Genomic DNA, 22144 nt, shown 5'->3' on the forward strand with positions numbered 1-22144 from the left:
ACCTAGTGCTCATGGGGAAAGCTAACCGGGCTCTGGCTCCAAACCTCCCTGAGGCTGCTGGCTTTGCGGTGCCACGTCCTGGCAAAGTGGGGGTGGAGGTGAGGGAGCGTCGGCCCTTCGTGCTAGGAGCTGCCAGTCAGCAGCTGCTCGCCTAAGAGCTGGTTATTAATGGCCCTGGAGTAAAGGCCACCCCCCCACAGCCTGGCACCCATGCCGGGGGGGTGGAGGGGTGAGGGCAGGAGCGAGGCAGGACAGGTGGGTGTGCTGACCTGGCTGCATGGAGAGGAACATTGCTCCCCCTCTCAGCTGGGGGCAGCACCGGGGGGGGGGGAAAGGCCTGAGAATTTCCCCACACTGGTAATGGCATGAGCTGGGGGTGGGGGGCAGAGCTGAGAATGCCCAGCTGGATTGCAGGGGAGTTGGCCCCCATCCTCCAATGCAGCATATGGGGCAGGTGCTGCAGCGGGGGGGCTAGGGCATGGCGGCTGGGCACACAGGCTGCCTGCCTGCTACCTGCGCCCCCCCAACAATCCGCTGCTTCCTCTGGCGCTGGTGAGTTGCTGCCCCACGCAGCTGTATGGAGCATGGCAGGGGGAAGCTGAGGATGGGGGGCACAGCCCAGGGCTGGGGGTGCCAGGCCTTCTTCACTCGGCCGGGGGGGGGCCTGGCCCCAGGGATTAGGGGGGTCCCAGTTACTGGGGGTTCACTGGGACAGGGGCTGGGGGGGAAGGGGTCCTGGCCATAGGGGAGGGGGATGAGTCAGGGGGTTCCCGCCCAGGGGGGGTCCTGAGACAGGTGAGGGGGGGAGGGGTCCCGCTATAGGGGGAGGGGCGGGTCAGGGGGTCCGGGTCACTCCGGCGCCGCCGCGTCCTTCCCGCCCGAAGCTGCGTTTGAATCAGGGAGCCCCGCCCTCCGTGCTGCCTCCTCGCGGCCAATCAGGAGGCGAGAGGCTGCCAGAGCTTGCCCGGAGCCGGGCTCTGATTGGCCAGTCCGGGGAGGGGGCGTGGCCAGGGGCCGGTGGTTCGGATACAATGTCTCGAACCCGGAGCCGGGAGAGAAAAACAAACACTGGGCGGCCACGTGGGCGGAGCCGAGCGCGGGACCCGCCCCGCCCCCTCCGGGACTGGCCCCAGGCCCCAGCCTCGCTTGAGCGCCCGCCCCCCGCCCCGCCCCAGCTCCGCGCCCGGCCCCGCCTCCCGCTGCCGCAGCCGCCGGCCCGCTCCTGGCCGTAGGCGCCCGCAGCAGGGTGAGGGGGCGGGGAGCCCCGGGAGGGAGCTGGCACAGTGGTCCAGGGGTCCGGGTGGGGAGCGGTGCGAAGGTGGAGCCCCGGAGGGGCCGGCCGGGCGCTGGGGAGCCCGGCGGGGGCGGGCGGGCGGAGGAGCCGGGAAGGCGCTGGGGGCGGGGAGCCCGGGCGGGGCGGGGCCGGGCGGAGGAGCCCGGGGAAGGCGCTGGGGGCCGGGGAGCCCGGGGGGCCGGCGGAGGAGCCCGGGAGGCGCTGGGGGGCCGGGGAGCCCCGGGGGGGCCGGGCGAGGGCGCGGGAGGGCTGGGGCGGGGAGCCCGGGAGGCCGGGCGGAGAAAGGCCCGGGAAGGCGTGTCGGGGCTCAGGGAGACCACCGGGAGTGGGGCCGGGCGGAGGAAGCCCAAGGAAGCGCGGGGCGGAGAGCCCCGGTGAGGAGCGGGCCGGGGTCTGGTCGGAGGGCGATGCCGGCAGGGGTGCGGGCTGACCCCCCCCCGCATGTGTCTGCCCCCAGGTCCCCGCCCGGCCATGCTGCTGGGGGACGAGATCAGCGCCGGGGACCGGCTGAGCGGAGCCGCCGCCCGGGGGGACCTGGCCGAGCTGCGACGCCTCCTGCACCAGGAGCTGGTTCATCCTGACTCGCACAACCGCTTCGGCAAGACGGCGCTGCAGGTGGGGACCCCCAGGGCACGCAGCCCCCCCCGCTTACCCCCCATGGGGAGCCCCCCCATCCCAGCTGCAGGTCCAAGGGCAGTTGTGGGGTGAGGGGGCCCCCAGCTCCTTTGTGCCCAGGCTGCCCAGCTAAGGGCCCTCCCTCCGTCCCGGAAAGGGCTGGGAAGCCAGTGGGGTCCCAATCTCTGTTCCCCTATCATCTCCAGATCCCCCCTAGTGCCCTCGTGTGCGTGTCTCCCCTCCCGGCACCCGGGTCCCATCCCTCCAGTGCCCCCCCCCCTTTACACTAATCCCCCAGGTGCCTCCCAAACAAGAGATGTTTATAAACAGCTGGGGAGGGTGCAGACCAAACACAGGCTGGGCCCCCATATAGCCGCCCGGGCCGAAGGCTGCCCCTTGGCCTGGCTCCAGGTCTCACGGGGGAGCTGGGTTTGAGCCTCAGTCCCCGTCAGCTCCCTGTCTAGAGCGGGTGTGGGCTCTGGGGGACAGGTGCAGTCCCCAGCTGCTTATCGGGGAGGGGGCATGGTCCTGAGTTCAAATCCTGCCCCCTCTGCTTGCCCAGGTGATGATGTTCGGCAACGTGTTTGTGGCAGAGGAGCTGCTGAAGCAGGGCGCCAGCCCCAACATCCAGGACGAGGCTGGCCGGGCACCTGCCCACGATGCCGCCCGCACTGGCTTCCTGGACACCCTGCGCGTGCTGGTGGAGCACGGCGCCGATGTCAACGTGCCCGATGGGGCGGGGGCACTGCCCGTCCATGTGGCCGTCCGGGAGGGGCACGTGGAGGTGGTGCAGTACCTGGCGCCCGAGTCCAACCTGCAGCACCGCGACGCCGAGGGCCGCACCCCACTGGAGCTTGCCCGTCACCTGGGCCTGTCGCACCTCGAGGCCATCCTGGGGCAGCACCTGTCTGCCCCCGTGTAACACCTTCCTGGGCAGAAGGTGGGTGGCTCCTCCGGGGACACCCCAATTCCACCGTTGCACCTGCCCCAAAGGGACTTGCCTGCCCCCTCCCGTCCTAAATCCCGGCCCATGTGAAGGCAGCTCCCCACCTACCTCAGAGTTCGTCTTTAACTTTCACTGTTGTTCCTATTTATATTTTTTGTGGGTGCTTTTCTCCCCTCCTAGGATGTTCCCGAGTGGGGGAGGGGCTTCTCCCCACCCTCTCCTCTTTGCCTCCCTGCTCCCTTCTGGGTTGCTGACCTGTTGAGGGGAGGGGGAATGCCTGGTTTTGCTGCCCATAATTCAAACTCAGATCCCTGGGTGGCTTGCACCCGGGAGAAGTACCTGCCTGCGGTGGGGGGAGGGCACGGTGACACAATGGTGCTGCCGTTGCAAAGCCGGACCTTCCCTGCCCCCTCCCACTTCAGTACAAAGTGGAGGGGGGGCATTGTGTGGCTCCCCAGGAGAGAGCTCCGTGCACAGTGTTCTCTGGTCTCTCCCGTCCCCTGTATCTGCCATCCCCCCCCTCCCGTGTACAGTGTTGTTTTGCGAGTGTCCGTTTTGCATTGAATCCAGCCAGGAGGGGTGCAGGGTTGGCGAGGGGCACTGGGAACTGTGGCATGCAAAGGATTAACGGGACCGAGCTAATGGGGGAGCAGGAGGTTAGAGCCCAGCCCAGTGGGGGGCTGCTCCTGTCTCAGAGCAGCGCTGGATTTGAGTAGGAGCTATGGGGCAAATACCTGTGTCTAGGGCTGGCCAGCAGTTGGGATCCCCCATGGCCATGCATGGGGCTGCTATTAAAGGGGGCGTCCCCCTGTTGTCCATGGGGGTTCCACATCCAGTCCCAGCTCTGTGCCTTGTGCCCCTCCTTGGTCCAGGCTGCCCTGGAGACTACACATCCCAGCATGCAATGCAGCTCACACCAGGCTCTGTGGTCTCGCCAAGCCACGCTCCAGCCACGTTTTGGGGGCTGGTGGCTGGTGTTTTCACTCCTCTGCTAGGCCCCTCAGGGACGGGCGAGCAGTGTCCCGCCCCCCCAGCCAGCGCCCGTGTGTTTGAAACAGAATTGTCTTTGCCTTGAAAACGTTTGAGCTTGATTCTTCCGGCAGCAGCCTCTTCCCCGGATGAATTGGTGGATCTGCGCTGTGTACATAGTGTTTTTTTTAAAACAGAGAAAAGATTAAACCAGATTCTATTTATTGTGCTTTGGAGGAAATGTTGGGGGATAATTTAATGTTTTTAACCATTAAATAAATATTTGTGGATTATGAAGCCTGGCTTTTCCTTCCGGCAGAGATGGCGGCCCCAGCGGCGTGGGCGGAGCTGGTGGGTTCCCTGCAGCCGTCTTGCCACAGAGGTTGGGAATTAGGATCTCAATGCACTTTTCAGTCAGACTTCTCGTCACCGCTCCCATTTGATACTGGGAGGGGAAGTGACCCTTCTGAGGTGTCACAGATTGCAACAGAGCCTGGGACAGAAACCAGGGGTCCTGGCTCACAGCACGCCCCCTGCTCTAGCCACTAGACCCCACTCCCCTCCCAGAGCTGGGCAGTAGTTGCAGCTGCCATAATACCTCTTGTTTTGCACCCACGTCACATCCCACACAACTATGGCAGCACAGTCCCCCGGCTCTGGGCTCCCCTGTCACTGGACCGTGATGGGCTGGGCCAGGGGCTCTCCTGCCCTGTGTGCCAGTTGCTGTAAGTGCCGGGGGGAGGACACTGGGGGTCTGGCACCATTGCTCCCTGGTGTGTCACTGTCTCTTTTCCCCTGTCTGAGCCTCCTGTTCCCCTGTAGCCTGCACCAGGGACTGGAGTAGATGCAAAGAACCCGTGCAGATGCCAGTGATGCGGGCAGAGCTCTCCGCCCACCTGATCCATGTCGAGCTCTGGGGAGAAGGGCTCAGAGCTATTCAGGTTTTTCCAGAGCCTTTTCTGGGCTGGCTGGGAATCCAGCACAACCTTAGATGCTATATGTAATGCTGGGAACTGTGCTTCCCCCAAGCCTTGCCTGGAGCCCAGCTCGGGGATGCTGGCCGGGTACCTTCCCCTTTTCTGCTAGGCCTCTAGGGGGCCGGGGAGCTGGTTTCCCAGCTACTGGCCTGGAGGTTCCTGCTGCGAGGGAGGGCATCTGTCCTGGCTCAGATGCTGCTATAGGAACCTGTAGCGGATGGGGGGCAGCGGGATCCGCTCTGGAGCTCATGGGGTGGGGATCCCAGCTCCCGGGCCTGTCTCTGCTCCTAGGGCTGGCTGGGTCTCCACGGAGATCTTTGCACAAGAGGTGACGCTGCAAGGGACGTTTATCGCTGCGGCCTGGGCCCAGCCTCTGGGTGGGGCACTCAGTGACACAGCAACGGAAGGAAGGAAGCCGGCATTTGGCAATGCTAGCTGGGTGCTTGTTGCCAGGCCAGGGTGGGGCAGCCCAGCCTCCGAGCTAGGAGATGAGGAGAAAGGAGAGCTGGCTGCTGCCAGGAGCTTTACAAAATAAAAGCGAAAGCCCTCGGCCCAGCTGGGGCCGTTTCACAACATCTCAGCCTGGGGCAAGTGCCGGAAGCCATGAGCAGCTGACAGATTACCGGAGACAGAGGCTTTTCTCAGCTGCAGCGCCTCACCCCCACCCCGTGATCTAGCTCACCGTGGGGTGAACCCAAACGGTGCATCTCTCCCCCCAGCAGAGTGTGTCACAGACCCCAGGTAGCTTAGGGCCAAATCTCTTTGGGCCTCAGTTTCCCCATTTGTACAATAGGGACGAAAGCTCTGCCCTAGCTCCTGGTTATGGGACTCAGGTACCACAGGGGGAAGAGCCAGGAAACTACCCCAGATACAGAGGTTTGCTAAGGGGCACCTGGGGCTGGGATAGCTGGGGGGCGGGGGACTGAAGGGCACTGGCAGAGCTGCGGGAGAGAGGGTGTCCTGGGGGGGTTCTGATTGGGGAAGGAGGAGGGGGGTCCCGGGCTCTGGTGGGGGGAGCAGGGGGCGGGCACTGTCTTTACTGACAGCTCCAGGTTGCTGCGGTCCCTTTAAATGTGTGGGGGTGGGGCTGGGGCTGGGTCGCCGCCCCTGAGCCGCGCCTCCTGGCCTGCCCACGTGGTTCCCCGACCCGGAAGTGCCCGGCGCCCACGTGGTGGGCGAGGAAGATGCCGCAGCTGAAAGTCAACGCGGGCTTCGCGGCCCGCTACGGGCGCTACCGGCGGCGGGAGGAGCTGCAGCGGCGTGAGCCGGGGGCGGGGCCTGACGAGGGGGCGGGGCCTGCGAGAGGGGGGGGACCCCGATCCCAGCCTGGGGAACCCCCCCACCCAAGGGCGCCTTTCCCCAGCAGGGGCCTGTCCCTGGAGCCCCCCCGGGCCTGGGCTGCCCCCTGACCCAGAGACCCCCCCCTCCGCTCGTTCCGTGGTCCTGGAGGAGGGGGTTGGCACCGGGGGGAGGGGGGAAGAGGTACCCACAGAGCCCCCAGCTCCCCACTAACCCCACTGCCTTTGACCATCCCAGTGCAGGATCGCTATGGGGCCGAGGCGGGGGCCGACGAGGAGTCCAGCTCGGAATCGGAGGAAAGTGGGGACGACGTGGTGAGCGTGGGATGGAGACTGGGGGTCAGCGGGCCTGAGAACGGGGAGCGGCTTCAGAACAGGACTCCTGGGTTCTATCCCCAGCCCTGGGAGGGGAGAGAGGGCTACTGGGTCAGAGCAGGGGGCTGGGAGCCAGGATTCCTCCTGAGTTCTGCCCCCGCCCTGACACTGACTGGCTCTGTGCCCTTGGGTGAGTGACGTCCCTGCTCAGTGCCTCAGTTTCCCTCTCTGTCCTGTGGGAATAATGCAGAGCTGCCCCTTGGTACCTTGTGGGGTGGGATCCGTGCTAGACACAGTGCCCCAGAGAAAGGGTGGGGGTTGCTGTTGATTAACCTGCTGGGCCCGGCAGGAGCTGGACCCCCTGCAAGACAGAAATTTCTATCGCACTCTGGCCCTGCTGAAAACCAAGGACCCCAGGATCTACCAGAAAGATGCCACCTTCTACAGCCAAGCAGGTAATGGCTCCCCCTCCCGTGTGTGCCTCTGCTGTGCTCCCCTCTCGCTCCCTGCCCCAGTGGCTCCCCCCATCAGAGTCGCAGGGTTGACGTAACTCTGTGGTGCTGCCAGGAGGAAGTACTGTCCGAGGCGGGTCCCGCTGGTCACAGTAATTCTGTTCCCCTCGCCCAGCTGTGCCCGGGGGGACGGGGACCGCTCAGGGCACAGGCACAGGCCTGGCTCCCATGGGCAGTCGCCAGGTTGACATAGTAACCTAGGAGGGACACACTGCATGGGATCCCCTTCCTGCCCCCCGCCCCCCCGCCGCGGGGCCCCGGCGGCGCCGCCTACGCCTACCTGGCCCTCAACAGCGAGGCCAACGCCGGCGACAAGGAGAGCNCCCCTCCCCCGCTGCCTTTACTCCATTCCCAAAGTCCCCACCCCCAAGGCCATGGCTGGGGTCCCCGACCCAGGAGTGCTGGGCTGTGGCTCCCTGATCTATGGTGACCGCCCTTCCCAGCCTGCAGGACACCCGAATCTCTGGCCCATGCGTCCAGCTGTCTCCCCTGGACCAGAGCGCCCGGCTCCCCGCGCTGAGCTGGGCTGTGGCTCTGTTCTCAGATTCTTTGTCAGAAAGCGGCAGGGAGGCAGCAGCTCCGAAGAGGAAGGAGAAACCCATGTATCTGAAGGATTACGAGAGAAAGATGATCCTGGAGAAGGAAGGGTAAGGAGCAGGGGCTGGGCCAGGCCGGGCTACGGAGGTCCCCAGAGGAGCGATTTCATAGAGTTTAAGGCTGTTTTAAGTAGGCAAGACCCACCAGCCATGCATCTTAACGGAGGACGCATTGTCCCAGGTCAGAGCCCTGATGTGCACTGACCGATATCTCGTCTCCAGCCAAGGCCAATCTCTGATGCTTTAGAGGCAGGCGGGAGGGGGACACACAACCCAGGATATATCTGACTAATTGTGCACTGGGAAAAACATCGCTTCCTGACCCCTGCGAGCGACTGGCTGAGGCCCTGAAACCTGCGATTGGATTATAGCCCTTGGCTTAATGCAGAGCTCCAGGTGTTAGAGGTGTGTTGATGACAACGTGGATGAGGGGTTGGCCTCCCTCTGGAGCCTTCTGGCCACTGGCCAAAGGCCCAGGACTGGTTGCCCCGTCGCTGAAAGGGCAGTGCAGCGTTTGAGGGGTCCTTCTCCAGCAGGCAGCTGTGGGTCTGTGGCAGTGTTGACATAGCTGGGATTGGGTGCTGGGCCCCTCTTCGGATGGCAGCTGACATGGTGCAGGGGCTGCGTAAAGGCTGAAGCTGCCAAATAACCAGTTTTCTTCCTTTTCCAGCAAATACGAGGAGGATGAGGAGGACGAGGAAGCAGCAGCTGAAAGACAGAAGGTGGGGAGGGGTTTGGAAAGGGCCTTTTCAGGTTAGGGGCGGGGGGGCTTTTTCTCTGCCCAGAGAGAGTGAGGGAGGAGGTGCCAGGGAAGCCTTCCCCCTACAGAGCCTGTTCTGCTTCCTTAAACTCCACCTGCGGTGTCAATGGGACGTGGGCTTCTCCTCTTCCTGCCCTGTGCTGTTGCAGCACAGCTGCTGAAAGACTGCTGGGCCCCACCCCAGAGGCGGCCACATCTCAGTGTCAGGGGAGGGAACACTGTATAAAGAGCCTCCATGCCCCACCCCAGAAGTGGCCGCATCTCAGCGGGGGGCGGGGGGGAGGGATCTCTTTGTGGGTATGGAGACTGGTGCCAACTTTAGCTCTCTGTTTCCCTTGCTGTGCAGAGAGCCGCTTCCCAGAGCTACGTTGAGGAGCAGAAGCGAATCAAGGAGAGGTTAGGGGGAGGGTGGGGTGTGGGGCACAGGGTGGGCGTGGGTGGCCAAGGTGGGTTCCTGCAGGGACCCACCAGACATGGGCCGCCGGGGGGGATGGGCTGTGAGCCCCCAAAGGGGTAGGTATAGCGGTGCTCAGCGCTCCAGCCAGGCAGGTGCCTGTGGTCGGTTGAGTGCGGGGGTCCGGTGGCTTCGAACCCCGGTGCCTGCTGCTAATCCCGCGGTGTCCCCGTCCCGGCAGCTTCCGGCCGTTCGTGGCAGACAGCGACGGGGAGGAGAGTGCGGGGGAGGGTGGCTCGGCCCTGCTGCAGAAACGGATCAAGAGCCCGGAGGAGAAGGTGGGTGACTGCGGGGCAGGTGGGGTTGGGTTGCTCTGGGTCCCTGGGCCAGTGGGGGTTCTAGGCAGAGATGGTTCCTGTGCCGGGGGAAGGGGGCGGGTTCGGTGGGGTCAGGCAGCTGGACTCGGGGGCTGCAGTTCTGGGAGCTGACTCCCCTAGGTGGGGATCTCGGCACGGCGCCTCCTACTGGGCTGGCTGGATTTGGGGCCGGGGGGGGGCTGTGCAGGTGTCCAGGGCGCTGACGGGGTCTCTGCTATCTCCCCAGGTGCGTGAGGAGGAGGGCTATGTCAGCTGGCTCAAAGGGCAGGATTTGCCCCTGGACCAGCAGCTCGAGGACTTGGTAAGCGGGCACCCGTTCTCCCCCGGCCAGGTGCTGTCGGAGCCCCCAACCCCAGGGCCAGCGTCCCCTGTGACCTGCCCCTGGCTGCCCAGGCGGGGTGCGGCTGGTGGGAGGAGGATGCCTGGGGGCCGGGCAGAGACCCCCACAAGCGCCCCCTGCTGGCGGATGAATAGGATCCACAGCCAGTGTAAACCCAAATCTCGCTTACCAGCCCCTGGCCCAACATTTGGCCCTTTGCCCAGGGTCCCAGCGCTCCAACGTCTCCCCTCTGGAGAGTTCATCCTTAGCCGTGGGCAGGAGGCTCCTGCTGGTCCCTGCCGGGCGCCCACCCCTCAGGGTCTGTTCTGCTCTCTCCCTTGGCGATCTCCTGGGACTGCGGCGCCCCACGGCCAACCTGTGACAGGCGCAGTGTGGGTCAGCCCAGCCTGAGATCCGCTCTTCCCTGCCCCCATCTCTCTGCAGCTCTGGCTTGGCCCGGGGGCCCATCTAGCCTGGGATCCCGGCTCGGACAGGAGTGGCACCAGCTGCTTCAGAGGTTGGAGCGGGAGGCAGAAATGGGATTGCCTGCCCCTGGGGGAAGTCTCTCCCGACCCACGTCAGTTAGAGTGTTGGGGTCCTGCCCCAAAGCGAGAGGGGGTCCTAAACCCCTCTCCCAACCCTGGCCTCAGTCAGCACCTTGTGGCAGTGAGTTCCACCGTCTTCTCTCCACCAGGGCCCGCTGAAGGAGTATTGGAGCGACCCCACGCTGGACCCCGGAGAGCGCTTCCTACGCGACTACATCCTGAACAAGGGCTACAGAGAGGAGGATGAGGAAGAGGAGGAGGAGGAGGGAAGGCAAGTGCAGTGGGTGCACCTGGGGAGCAGCTTTCTTGCCCTCTGTCTTTCCCTGCCACTTGGGGCTGGATGAAGGACCCCAACCCTGGGAGCCAGATCATGAGTGGACCATGTTTTATTGGGTGGGGGTCCTGGTTTGACCCCCTGTGCTACGTGCCCTGCAGATCCATTGGAGGTTGGGCCCCCAGAATCATGGCTCTGCACAGCAGCACCCCCCTGTGGGCGGCTCCGCTCCAGCTGTACCTGCCTGGACATGTGTCCTTTGGAACTCCTGGAGACCGGCTGCCTCTCCCATTGGCCAGTCTAGGGTGGGTGTGGCCACCCTGGCCAATCAGAGCAGGAGCTGTGGGGGTTATTGCTGTGGCAGGAGGAGAACCCACTGGAACCAGATGGGGGTGGGTGTGGCTGCTGTGGGGCAGTGGGGGGGCAGCGGTGGGGCCGGGAATGTTTAGGGGTGCTTCCTGGGGATAGCAGGTGGGGTGAAAACATGGCCTGTGAGCAGAGCCCCCTGTAGCTGGGGGGGGCAGGGTTACCCCCCGGTGGGGTGGCTAGTGCCTGGAGGGGCACCTGTTGAAATCAACATATGGGGCAAGCATGCGGCGCTGTGGAGTGGGGGTGACGGCTGCCAGCAGGGGGCGCTTGTCCTTGTCCTGGGGAGGTGGAAACATGAGGCAAAGGCCTGGGGAGGGCTAGAGCTGGGGGGAGCCTAGACTGGGGCCACCAAACCCCCCCCCCACTCTGTCCTGGGTGGTGCAGGGGAAAGCTGCTGCTCCCAGGCCTGGCTGATGTGGGTTTGATCCCCAGTGCCGATGGCCCACCCAGGGTGTCACTTCACCCCCAGGAGAGGTTCCTGGGGGGGTTAGTTCCTGGAGATGCCCCCCATGGCCTTGTTGTCTCTTCAGGGGCCCCGGGGCCGTATCCCCGCTGCGGCTGGACGACTCCTCGGACGAGGGGGAACTCTTCCTCCAGAAGCAGGAGGAGTTTGAGCGCAAGTACAACTTCCGCTTTGAGGAGCCTGACGCGCAGCTGGTAAGGGACCCCCAGGGTGCTGTGTGGTCCCCCTGCACCCCTCCCCGGGTGCTGTGTCCCCCCCCCGGTGCTGTGTTGTCCCTCCTCCCCCCACCCGGTGCCATGTCCCCCTGCCTTCTCCCTGGGCCCCATGTCCCCCCCAGGTGCCGTGTCTTCCCCTGTCCCTCCAGGTGACATTCCCCCCCACCCCCCGGGTGTTGTATCCCCCCTGCTTCCTCACCTGGGTGCCTTGTTCCCCCCCGGGTGCCGTGTCCCCCTTGCACCCCCCCCAGGCGCTGTGTCCCTCCCCAGGCACCATGCTCCTCCCCCGGGGAGAGGGAGTGAGTCTGGAGCCAAGGGCAGCTGGGTGGGGCACGATAGGGTCCCAGGAGGGGGGTGCTGGGAGACCCCAACACAGATGAGCCCCCCCAGCTGGAGTGGGGGCTGCAGTGTTGGGTGCTTCCCATGCTGTGGGTGGAGGTGTCCAGGCCGTGGGTGCAGGACACCAGGGTCCCTGGAGTCTCACCTGTGTGCATGGGGGGGATCTGGTGGTAATACGGGTGCCCTGTCCCCCCCCAGGTGAGGACTTATCCCCGGACCATCGCCAGCTCGGTGCGCAGGAAGGACGAGCGGCGCAAGGAGAAGCGTGAGGAGATCAGGGAGAGGAAGAGGAAGGTGAGAGATGCCCCTAGTGTGTGGGGGTGGTGGGGGGTTGGCTGAAGGGGGCCGGGGGTTCTCCACCCCTGGAGGTTGTGGGGCAGCCTGAGTTGCGGAGCTGAGTGAACAAAGACTGTTCAATGTGGGGAGAGAATGGGGGCCCGGGCGCCTGGGTTCTATCCCCAGCTCCGGGAGGGAAGTGGGGTCTAGTGGTTAGAGCACGGGGTGGGGGCTGGGAGCCAGGACGCCTGGGTTCTCTTCCTGCTCCTGTCTCTGGTTGGTCTTTACCCTCAGTGTACTGGCGTCTCCAGGGGCTGGTTCTATCGGACACAGAGTCTCTTGGGGGTTAGGAGCCAACCCCCCATCTCTCTGTGTTGCATGGGCCCCCCAGCGGGTGCGGAGGACGTGGCGGAGGCATCAGCGACCGAGGGGAGCCCATCCCATAATAACCCCTGGTCTGTCCCCCCCCAGGAGAAGGCCCGGAAGCAGGAGGAGTTGAAGCAGCTGAAGAACCTGAAGCGCCAGGAGATCCTGGCCAAGCTGGAGAAGCTGCGGGAGGCAACGGGCAACGCGACTGTGGGCTTCGGGGAGCAGGAGCTGGAGGGGGCCTTTGATCCGGCCGAACACGACCGGCTCATGCAGGCGAGAGGCCCCTGTGCACCCGCCCACCTCGCCCTGGGGGGCCTGGGGCCTCTCAGCCCTGCGGCACAGACACCCCCCCCGCCCCCTTCACCCCACTGGGCCCTGGCACCTCTCAGCCCTGCGGCACAGATTACCCCCCCGCCCCCTTCACCCCACCTGGCCCTGCACCTCTCAGCCCTCGGCAAGACACCTCCCGCCCCTCACCCCACTGGGCTCTGACACCTCTCACCCTGCGGCAGACACCCCCCGCCCCCTTTCACCCCACTGGCCCTGGCACCTCGCTGCGGCATAGACATCCCCCCCCCCGCCCCCTTCACCCACTGGGCCCTGCACCTCTCAGCCTGCGGCATCAGACACCCGCCCCCTTCACCCCCACGGGCCCTGGCACCTCTCATGCCTGTGCCACAGACACCCCCCGCCCGCCGGCCTGCGACACTCCCTGGCCCTGGCACCTCTCAGCCCTGAAAACGTGTTACAGACACACCCCCCGCCCCCCTTCACCCACTGGCCCTGGCACCGCTTCAGCCCTGCGGCACAGATACCCCCCCCCTTCACCCATGGCGCTGGCACACTCTCAGCCGCTGCGGCATAACAATACCCCCGCCCCCTTCACCCGATGGGCCCTGGCACTCTCAGCCTGCGGCAATAACACCCCCCCGCCCCCTTCACCCCACTGGCCCTGCACCTCTCAGCCCTGCGGACGATAACCCCCGCCCCCTTCACCCCACCGGCCCTGGCACCTAACAGCCCCTGTCGCACAGATACCACCCCCCCCGCCCCTTCACCCCACTGGCCCTGCACCTTCAGCCCTGCGGCCAAGATACACCCCCTGCCTCACCCCACTGGGCCCTGGCAACCTCTCAGCCTGCGGCACAGAACACACACACCCCGCCTCACCCCACTGGCTCTGCACACCTCTCAGCCCTGCGGCATAGACAACCCCCCCCCGCCCTTCCACCCACTGGGGCCCTGCACCTCTCAGCCGCGGCATAGACATCCCCCCCCCCCGCCCCCTTCACCCCACTGGGCTCTGGCACCTCTCAGCCCTGCGGCATAGACACCCCGCCCCCTTCACCCCACCGGGCCCTGGCACCTCTCAGCCCTGTGGCACAGACACCCCACCGCCCGCCAGTGGGGCTGGACACCTCCCGGCACCTCCTGGCTGGCCTGCAGGGACCTCCCCACTCTCCCCATGGGGCCCTCGCATCTCCTGACTCTGCCACACCCATCTGGGCTCCAAGGGTTAATGTTCCAGGCCCCATGTCCCCAGCCTGGCCTGGCTCCTCTGTGGGTCACCAGGCCGCATCCCCAGTGGCAGGGTGGTCCCCTCCCCTCTGAGGTGGGAGGTGCAGCCCTGTGGGGAGCTGGGGTGGGCACCTGCTGTGGGGGGACTTCTTTGTCCCGTCCCCCTGGGACTCCCTGCCTGGGCAGGAGGGGGAATCCTGCCCCTCTCAGCCCAGCTGCTCACTTGGCTCCTTCTCTTCCCACCCCACAGAAATTCTTTGGGGCCGAGTATTATGGGGAGGCGGAGGAGGAGAAGCCGCAGTTCCAGGAGGAGGAGGGCGTGGATGGTAGGTGAATGGGGGAATGTAGGGGGAGGACAGTGGGGGGGCACCATGAGACTGCCACCCTGCCTCTGTGCTCAGATCTGCTCGATCACTTCTCCCCCCACCCCCACTGATTTGCTTATTCACATATGCAAATGAGACTCACTCCCTTTGGGAGGGGCACGTGAGTTTGAGGGGCTGGTTCTGGGGGAGCTGTCTGGGGTGGCTCCATAGTGCCCCCAAACTGCAAATGGTGCGGGGTCAGCAAGGGGACATTGCATCTGAGCTTCCCCCCCATTCCTGTCCCAAACGCTGTGGGCAGTGCTGTTAAAATCAGCTGCCACGCCCCAGCCAGAGGTGGCTGCCTCTCAGTGGTGGGTGGGGTGATCCCTGCCCCCGCTCACAGCTGGGGGCTTGGGCGGGGGGGCCGTAGGAGTACGATTCTGCTCCAACAAAACCGTCTCTTTCCCCTTGGACCCAGACGGCTGGAACTGGGACAACTGGACTGGCCGGGACGTGGAGGGGGGCGAGTGGCCAGAGGAAGAGGGGAGCTACGAGCCGCACTGCGAGGACCCCAACTTCGTTGTACGTCGCTGGGGCAGAGAGAATTTGCCGGCTGGTGCTCAGACCCCGCTGAACTCATGACACTGGTGGCAGTGCCGGGTGACTCCAGCAGGGGGCGCTCCTGGCATGTTCGGGGGGCCCCACTTGGGGATCGGGGCCCGTGGCGCTGGGAGGTGCGGAGGGTAGGGGGTGTCTCCCTGAGCCGAGTGTGACGGGCGCCCTGGGCGGTTCTGTCCCCCCAGATGGACGCGGATTACGACCCCCGTGTGCGGCCAGACCCCCCCCGGAAGCGGCAGAAGGAGGCGCCGACGCTGCTGGGGAAGAGGAAGCGCAAGACGCGGTTCACGGAGGCTGTGGAGCGGGAGAAGCCCCTGTTCGACCCTGGTAAAAGGGGGGGTGTTTGCGGGGCGGAGGGGGCGGGTTCTGTCCAGCACGGGTGTCCTGGGGTGTCAGGCTCCTTGGGCCCAGCAGCTGTCCTGCCCCACCCATTGGGAGCCATGTGCTGCCAGTCCCTGGGTGCCCCTAGGATGGTTCCCCCCAGCTCCCAGGGTGCCCCCCTTTGCCTCCCTCCTGCCCCTCCCGGTGTCCTCTGGGTCTGCCCCAAGGGCGTCCTGCGGCCAGGGGGCCCAGCCCCCTCTGGGTCTGCCTCATGGCCCCCCACAGCTGAGAGAGGGAACTGACCTGGGTGGGGGGTCACTGGGGGATGGGGCTGTACTGGGGGTGCTGCCCTGGGCTGGGAGGGGGTTGCTGGACCAGGGAGCCCCTGAAGTGCTGCCCCCCCCGGGCTGTGCTGAGCCCCCCGTATCCCACCCCCCAGAGGAGGGCTCCTTCGAGCAGTACCTGGACGAGTATTATCGGCTGGACTACGAGGACCTGATCGGTGACCTGCCCTGTCGCTTCAGGTACCGCGCCGTGGTGCCCTGCGACTTCGGCCTCAGCACCGACGAGGTACCCGCCGTCCCCTGGTGCCCACCCTTCCCTGACTGCCTGCCGTCCTGCCCTGCCCCTCTCTTGCTGCCCTCCTGTCGCCCCCTCCCTCGCCCCTTCAGGTGCCGCGCCATGGTGCCCTGCGACTTCGGCCTCAGCACCGACGAGGTACCCGCCGTCCCCTGGTGCCCACCCTTCCCTGACTGCCTGCCGTCCTGCCCTGCCCCTCTCTTGCTGCCCTCCTGTCGCCCCCTCCCTCGCCCCTTCAGGTACCGCGCCGTGGTGCCCTGCGACTTCGGTCTCAGCACTGACGAGGTACCTGCCCCTGTGCTCCACTGGCCTCCCCAGAGTTCTGGGCCTAGCCCGGTTTCTGGAGGGGAGTGGGGCCTAGTGGTCAGAGCAGGGGGGGGCTGGGAACCAGGACTCTTGGGTTCTCTCTCCAGCTCTGCCCTGATTCTCTGACCTCAGGGGATCAATCCTGTCCCTTTGCTGTGCCTCAGTTTCCCCCTCTGGGTCCAAGGCTGATCCCCAGCTCCTGGGGGTCCCTGCCCCTCACAGGTCATGAACCCTCCCCCACTTTGCTCTCACCCCCCCATCAGATCCTGGCCGCTGACGACAAGGAACTAAACCGCTGGTGTTCACTGCGCAAGACCTGCATGTACAGGTGAGGGGCTGGGGGGCTGCCCCTCCCCCACGTCGCTTAGGGGGATGGGGTGGGGGATGGGACGGCAGCAGATGGGTCCTGGGCCCCTGGCCCAGCTGGGGGACAAGAGGTGCTTCAAACCAGGACTTGGCTTTGCTTGGAAACCACATGCAGGGTGAGGTGGAATAGGACTCCTGGGTTCTCTCTCTGTGTTTGGGAGGGGAGTGGTGTGTGGAGGTTAGAGCTGGGGTGTAGGGGAGGGCTTGGAGTGAGGACTCCTGGGTTCTGTGTGCGCCTCAGTTTCCCTCTCTGGCGCTCTGCCACAGCATTGCTGGATGATCGTCCATGTCCCGTTCACATGCTGCTGGGCTGATTCTCAGCCCTTCTCTTCCAACTGGAGGCCTTGGAGGGTGACCCTGGGTCCCTCTCTGTGGGTCAGTATCTGAGCCCTCCTGCCCCACGTCTCCCCACAGATCGGAGAAGGAGGAGCTCCAGGACAAGGCCGCCTACACCCACAAGGCGCAGAACACCAGCAAGAAGCAGCAGATCCTCAAGTCCCTCTCAGCTGCGTACGTACGCTGGGCCTGGGCTCCAGCAGGGGGTGCCAGCGCTGAGTCCCCCATGCTCCTGTCGTGCGATTTGAACCCTTCACCTGCATAGGAGCTCGTCCCTAACCACGTTGTTTTGCCTGGGAGTTTCCTTGGTTTTTAGGAGTCCCAGGAGGCTGCTGGATGCCCCCCCGCCCCCCGCACATTCTGTGGGGCGCCAGGGGGTGCACTGGGGTTTCAGAACTGAGGCTGCTCTGCAGACAGCAGGCTCCCTCCTCTCCCCCCAGCTGTTTGGGCCTGTTGGTCAGTGCCCCCTGCCAGGCTGTCCTCCGAGGAGCAGGCTGGGAGGCGGGGGTGCCCCTGAGCCCATCGCCCTCATATCAAGGAAATGCTGTGCTCACAAGAGGCACCGGGGGTCGGTGGAACTCCCTGCTACATGATCCCAGGGAGGCCAAGAGCTGAGCAGCATGAATAGCCTAGATGCTTGTATTTCTGCTGTCTCCTGCAGGGCGTCCTGCACCTTCCGCTGGAGACGGGATACCAGGCTGGATGGCCCCTGGGCTGGCAATGCCTGTCCTCTTGGGGCCGCAGGCCTTGCAGGGGGTGGGTGGCTCTGGCATGGCAGGGCTGAATTGGCACCATGCCCTAGTCTCCCCCTCAGATTTTCACATGGCCCCTCTCCTTGTCCTGCAGCGCGGAGGAGGCCAGCGGGGACAAGACGCGGCCCAAGCTGAGGAAGAAGCACCAGGACAAGGCGAAGGGGAAGGAGCCACATGGCACTGGCCTGCCTGAGTGCCAGGAGGACGAGGAGCCCTCAGTGCTCACGGCAGGGGCCCTCAGCCCTACCCTGCCCCCTGATGGGCAGTCTGGGGGCCCAGAGGGGAAGGCCTCCCCTGGGCCCCAGGCCCCAGCCCCCAAGGCAGGGCTGCGGCTGAAGCGGAGGGGGCGGAAGGGGCTGCTGCTGGATGCCAAGGTGCGGGTGGGTGGGCGGGAGTTCAGCGGGCACAGGCTCCAGGCCTATGGGCTCAACCCGCGCCGCCTGCGCTACCGCCAGCTCCAGCGCCAAAGCAGGAAGCGGCCGGCACAACAGACTCAGAGGGCTGAGGGCAAAGCTGCCCGGGCCTGAGCACGGCGGGGAGCAGGGCCCCAGGCTACCCTGGAACTGAGGATGGGGTGGCAACTTCCGCCCCAGGGCCAGTTTTACCTCGCCCCTCCCCGGCAGCTGGGGTCACTGTCTCTACCCCTTCCTGCCAACTGCAGACAGAGGCGGCGCTGCTCAAAGAAGTGGGCTCGAAGCCTGGATGCCTGGGTCCAGTTCTGGCTCAGTGCCTCAGTGTCCCCTGCTGGAGCTGGTACGCTGCTGGCTGGGGCTCAGTGTCTGGTTGCAGAGTGGAGCAGAGCCCGTTTCTCCTCCAGCCCCGCTAGGCGTTGTTCCCTCGTTTACAGATTCCAAAATAAACCTCCCCCTGGTGCTCCAGCTCCGCCTGCAGCTTTCCTCTCAGGCCTGCCAGTGGCGGCTGCAGCTCCCCCAGAGTGCGGGGGGCACACGGAAACTGTGCTGTTTACCGTAAAATGGGGCCGTTCCCCCAGCCTGGGGTGATGCTGGCTGCATGGGGCTGTCCCCTCTCTGGGACGGGGGTTGTGGAGGGTTAGGCTGTGGGGCTGGGTCGGGTGAGCAGCTGTCCCCCCCTCCCCCCCGCAGGGCAGGGGCTGCCTTTGCTTTAAGCCAAGGCCTTAGCCCTGGCAGCCGGTGTCCTCGGGGGAACCCGCTAATGCCCCCTGGAGCCGAGTCTCCTACCTGCCCTAATCGGGCAGCACAAACTGAGCCAAAGCTGCTCTTTCTGATGCAAAATTGCCTCGGGGAAGGCTGGAGGGGGCAGGGGTAGATCCTGCTTTTCCCCAGCTCCCTTGGGGGCACAGGGAGCCATGGGGCAGGGCCCTGAGGTGGGGTTACATGAACTGCCCCCCCTGCCCCCTGACTGGGTGAGCCCCTGGCCCTGTGCTGTCAGCCTGGCTGTGGTCTGGTCTGGGGCAGCCCCCGGTGCCACCTCTGGCTCCCAGCTGCTGCTCCCTGGCCGTGCCCACCCAGCTGTGGGGCCTAGTGCCCATATTGCTCTGGGGGCCAGCTGCCCTGTCGTGCCCAGCACTGGCTGGGGGTAGGGGACGTGCAGGGCTGATGGTGCTGCCCGAGGCTGAAGCCAGGTCCTGCCTTGCCCCTCGTCCCCCTCCAGGCTGCAGCTAAGCCCCTGAGCCGCCTTAGCAGGTGAGGCGAGGCGAGGCGGTGAGGAGCCCTTGGATTGCCGAGTGGTTTAAGGGGCCAGGGCAGGCGTGGCGAGGCCCCAGACTGGCAGTAGTGCTGGGGAGATGGTCCTGGCTCGTCTGTGGCGCTCAGTGGGGCCGGGGCGATGCCGTGCGCTGCTGCTGGCAGGGGTCCTCCTGCTGCTCCTCCGGCAGGTGGCCAAGCAGTGAGTATCTGGCACCTGGGGAGGGGGGCGTTGGGGGAGCTCTGCAAACCAGGCCTGGGGGGCAGCAGGGGCTGAATGGGGCTGTCGGCAGGGCCAGGAGCAGCTGTGGGTGCTGGGCCATGGCTCCCTTGTAGTTCAGTGCCCAGCTCTTGCTGTGGGTGAAGGCGGGTTGTGGGCAGGCTGGGACGAGACACCCCCCTACAAACACACCCCATAGTGCAGGCTGGGGTGGGGCCCGGAGGTTCCCCAATGGCCACGTACCCCAGCAAAGCAAGGGGGCTGCTGCTTCAGTACCCCATCCTGGCCCAGGCCGCCACTGTGCCAGGTGCTGTACACGGGGGGGGGGGGGATTACAGTAGCACCCACCGATTTGGGGGGGGCGGGAAAGGAAGAATCGCAATCGTGCCCAGACACCCCCCCCATTGCACCAGGCACATTACAACCCTGGAACAGGCCAGGCCCCGAGGACTCCCTGGCATTTAGTGGTAGCTGGGGCAGTTCTCCCAGGTGGGCTTGCACAGGAAACAGCCCTGGCCTCCCCCATCGCTGCCATGGGTGAGCCAGGCCCTAAGCCCTCCAGGGGCTGGCATGCTGACAAGTGGTGCAAGGTGGGGGTAGGCACCAGGTGCCCCCACTCCGGCCTTGCCAGCAGGCAGGGCAGTTGTGCCCGCAGGGCCCTGAGGCCAGCCACCAGTGACAGGAACGCTGGACAGGGGTTAGGGAGATTTACCCTGGAGCAGCCCAGCCAGGGCCCACGCTGGCACTCAGGATACCGGGGTCCTCCCAGGACTGCAGCCTGAGTCCCCTCCGCCAATCCTGTCCCCTACTTGATTCGGACTCAGCGCTGTGGGGCTGGGCCTGGCCGTGCAGCATCTGGGGGTCCCTCACTCACCCCCTCTCCCGCCACAGGGAGGTGGGTAGAACCAGCCGCACCGAGCTGCTGCGGGGGGAGACCTCCGGCCGCCCGCCCCCCAACGTGGTGTTCGTGAAGACTCACAAGACAGGCAGCAGCACCCTGCAGAACATCCTCTTCCGCCTGGGCGAGCGGCACAACCTCACCGTCGCCTTCCCCCGCTACACCTACCAGTTCGCCTACCCCCAGCCTTTCGCCGCTGCCTTCGTGGAGCCTCTGCCGCCGGGCGCCGCCCGCTACAACCTGCTCCTCAGCCACCTGCGGCTGGCAGCCGGCGAGCTGCGCCAGGTCATGCCCCCAGACAGCCTCTACCTCACCATCCTGCGCGACCCCGTCCGCACCTTCCAGTCCGTCTTCGCCTACTACCGCAGCACCGTGCCCGCCTTCCGGGCCCTCGCTAACCACCCCCGGCCCCTGGCCGCCTTCCTGCAGGCCCCGGCGCGGTACTACGACCCGGCTGACGCGGGCAACGGGCTGGCCAGGAACCCCATGGCCTTTGACCTGGGGCTGGAGGCTGGCGGGGAGGAAGGGGGCAGCCAGTGGGACCGGGAGTTGGAGCAGCTCAACCAGACCTTCCAGCTGGTGCTCATCGCCGAGCACTTCGACGAGTCCCTGCTGCTGGCGCGGGAGCTGCTGGGGCTGCGCCTGGAGGAGCTGGCTTACGTGTGGCTCAACGCCCGCCGGGGGGGTGGGGACGAGGCCTTGGCCCCGGGGCTGGCGCGGCAGATCCAGGCATGGAACTGGCTGGATGTGCAGCTCTACCGGTACTTCCAGGCCGTGCTGTGGCGCCGGGTGGAGCTTTACGGCTACACGCGCATGAAGGGTGAGCTAGAGGCCCTGCGCTTGCTGCTGCGGGAGACCCGGGAGACCTGCCTGGCCGGAGAAGCCGTGGGGCCGGAGGAGACGGCCGACGAGCTGCGGCCCTGGCAGCCCGACACTGCCGCCATCCTGGGCTACAACCTGCGGCCCGGCCTCCCCCCAGCCCAGCACACCAGCTGCTACCGCCTGGTGCTGCCGGAGCTGCAGTATCACGCCCGCCTTTACTACCGGCAATATGGCAGGGAGATGTGTGCCCTGCCGTGTGACTAGTGGGGGACAGGCCGGGGGGAGCGCCAGGGCCCAGAGCAGGAGGCAGGACGGCTGGGCTGCTTCGCTGCTGCGTCACTGCCCCGTCCCTGCTCCCGGCCTGACATCCCCCCCTTCGGCTAGCTACACTGAGCCCTTCAGGCCAGCCCTCGGGGGGACGGGGACCATGAGATTAGCGGGTGCAGCGCCCAGCCCTCTCCCCCTCCCTGAGCACCCGCGGGCCCTGCTCTTAGCTGCTGCCGTAGCTCACCCTGGAGAAGCTGGGAGCAGCCCTGCCACACCCTGTGTCACAGGCAGGCCCCAGGTTTCACCTTCCCGCAGGACCGTACACGGGAGGCCCAAGGGGCCCCGGACTTCGGCGGGTGGAGCCCCCCCCAACTCTGTCCTGAACTGAGGGCACCCACCCTAAATAAACCAGGTCCATTCAAAACCAGCAGCTGAGGCTGATGTTCTGACGCCGCTGCAGGAAGAGCCTGCTCCGTTGGGCTGCCCCAGGCTGGGGGGGGGAAGGGGTCAGCTGCCCTGAGGGGTGCTGATGGGGGGAGTGGGGAGACCCTGCCCCCTGCGCCCCCCCACTACACAGGGTACACATGGCTGGTTCCATTCCCGTGCTAAAGCCCTTTCAGCCTGCCGCCACCCTGTAAGCTATGGGGCCCCTGACTCCAGCTTTCCACTGTGCTGGATTAGAGCAGGGGAAGGGCTGCCTGGTGCCCCCACACGAGCCCCGTGGCTCTGCTCCCTGCCCCCCAGTGACAGCCAGGGGGAAGGGTCTAGCCCCAGGTTGGCTTGGAGGCCTAGTCTCATTCCCTGTGGTGCGAGGGCTGACGCACAAGGATGGGGGGCTGGTGGAGAGCAGGGGATACAGGTGTCCCCACACCTCACAGGGTCAGTGCTTGCAGATGGCAGCTCCCTCTGCGGCCAGGCTGCAGCCAGGCCATCTGACCTCTGCACTCTGG

At 65.9% G+C, this 22144-nt stretch overlaps 3 protein-coding genes across 3 annotated transcripts; all 3 read left to right on the top strand.

The window, feature by feature from the left end:
• Nucleotides 1-1031: 1031 nt before the first annotated feature.
• CDKN2D (cyclin dependent kinase inhibitor 2D) lies at nucleotides 1032-4121 on the top strand. Its single transcript, XM_032780453.2, is given in 4 exon segments — nucleotides 1032-1198; nucleotides 1200-1246; nucleotides 1752-1909; nucleotides 2472-4121. Coding segments are annotated over 4 exon segments (732 nt in total). The 3' UTR covers nucleotides 2832-4121.
• A 1811-nt stretch (nucleotides 4122-5932) lies between these two features.
• On the top strand, nucleotides 5933-18201 carry KRI1 (KRI1 homolog). Its single transcript, XM_075061149.1, has 19 exons — nucleotides 5933-6061; nucleotides 6338-6414; nucleotides 6764-6869; nucleotides 7471-7573; nucleotides 8193-8244; nucleotides 8629-8678; nucleotides 8918-9014; nucleotides 9280-9354; nucleotides 10067-10197; nucleotides 11091-11217; nucleotides 11776-11871; nucleotides 12325-12495; nucleotides 13991-14066; nucleotides 14524-14627; nucleotides 14849-14990; nucleotides 15424-15554; nucleotides 16133-16197; nucleotides 16650-16745; nucleotides 17418-18201. Exons 1-19 carry the CDS (start codon nucleotides 5986-5988, stop codon nucleotides 17848-17850), a joined length of 2208 nt encoding a protein of 735 aa, XP_074917250.1. The 5' UTR covers nucleotides 5933-5985; the 3' UTR covers nucleotides 17851-18201.
• Nucleotides 18202-19088: 887 nt separating this feature from the next.
• LOC116824790 (galactosylceramide sulfotransferase-like) lies at nucleotides 19089-21191 on the top strand. Its single transcript, XM_032780332.2, has 2 exons — nucleotides 19089-19189; nucleotides 20099-21191. Exons 1-2 carry the CDS (start codon nucleotides 19089-19091, stop codon nucleotides 21189-21191), a joined length of 1194 nt encoding a protein of 397 aa, XP_032636223.1.
• The last annotated feature ends 953 nt before the right edge of the window (nucleotides 21192-22144 follow it).

The sequence above is a fragment of the Chelonoidis abingdonii genome, chromosome 26 (genome assembly GCF_003597395.2).
Source record: "Chelonoidis abingdonii isolate Lonesome George chromosome 26, CheloAbing_2.0, whole genome shotgun sequence".
Classification (NCBI taxonomy): Eukaryota; Metazoa; Chordata; order Testudines; family Testudinidae; genus Chelonoidis; species Chelonoidis abingdonii.

What these genes read in the sequence shown, in the direction of transcription:
- KRI1 (XM_075061149.1), top strand. Translation starts at nt 5,986, where the DNA reads ATGCCGCAGCTGAAAGTCAACGCGGGCTTCGCGGCCCGCTACGGGCGC. An exon ending in CAGAAGCGAATCAAGGAGAG is followed by an intron (nt 8,679 to 8,917) that starts GTTAGGGGGAGG and finishes CCGTCCCGGCAG; the next exon opens with CTTCCGGCCGTTCGTGGCAG. An exon ending in ACCAGCAGCTCGAGGACTTG is followed by an intron (nt 9,355 to 10,066) that starts GTAAGCGGGCAC and finishes TCTCTCCACCAG; the next exon opens with GGCCCGCTGAAGGAGTATTG.
- LOC116824790 (XM_032780332.2), top strand. Translation starts at nt 19,089, where the DNA reads ATGGTCCTGGCTCGTCTGTGGCGCTCAGTGGGGCCGGGGCGATGCCGT. An exon ending in CTCCGGCAGGTGGCCAAGCA is followed by an intron (nt 19,190 to 20,098) that starts GTGAGTATCTGG and finishes CTCCCGCCACAG; the next exon opens with GGAGGTGGGTAGAACCAGCC.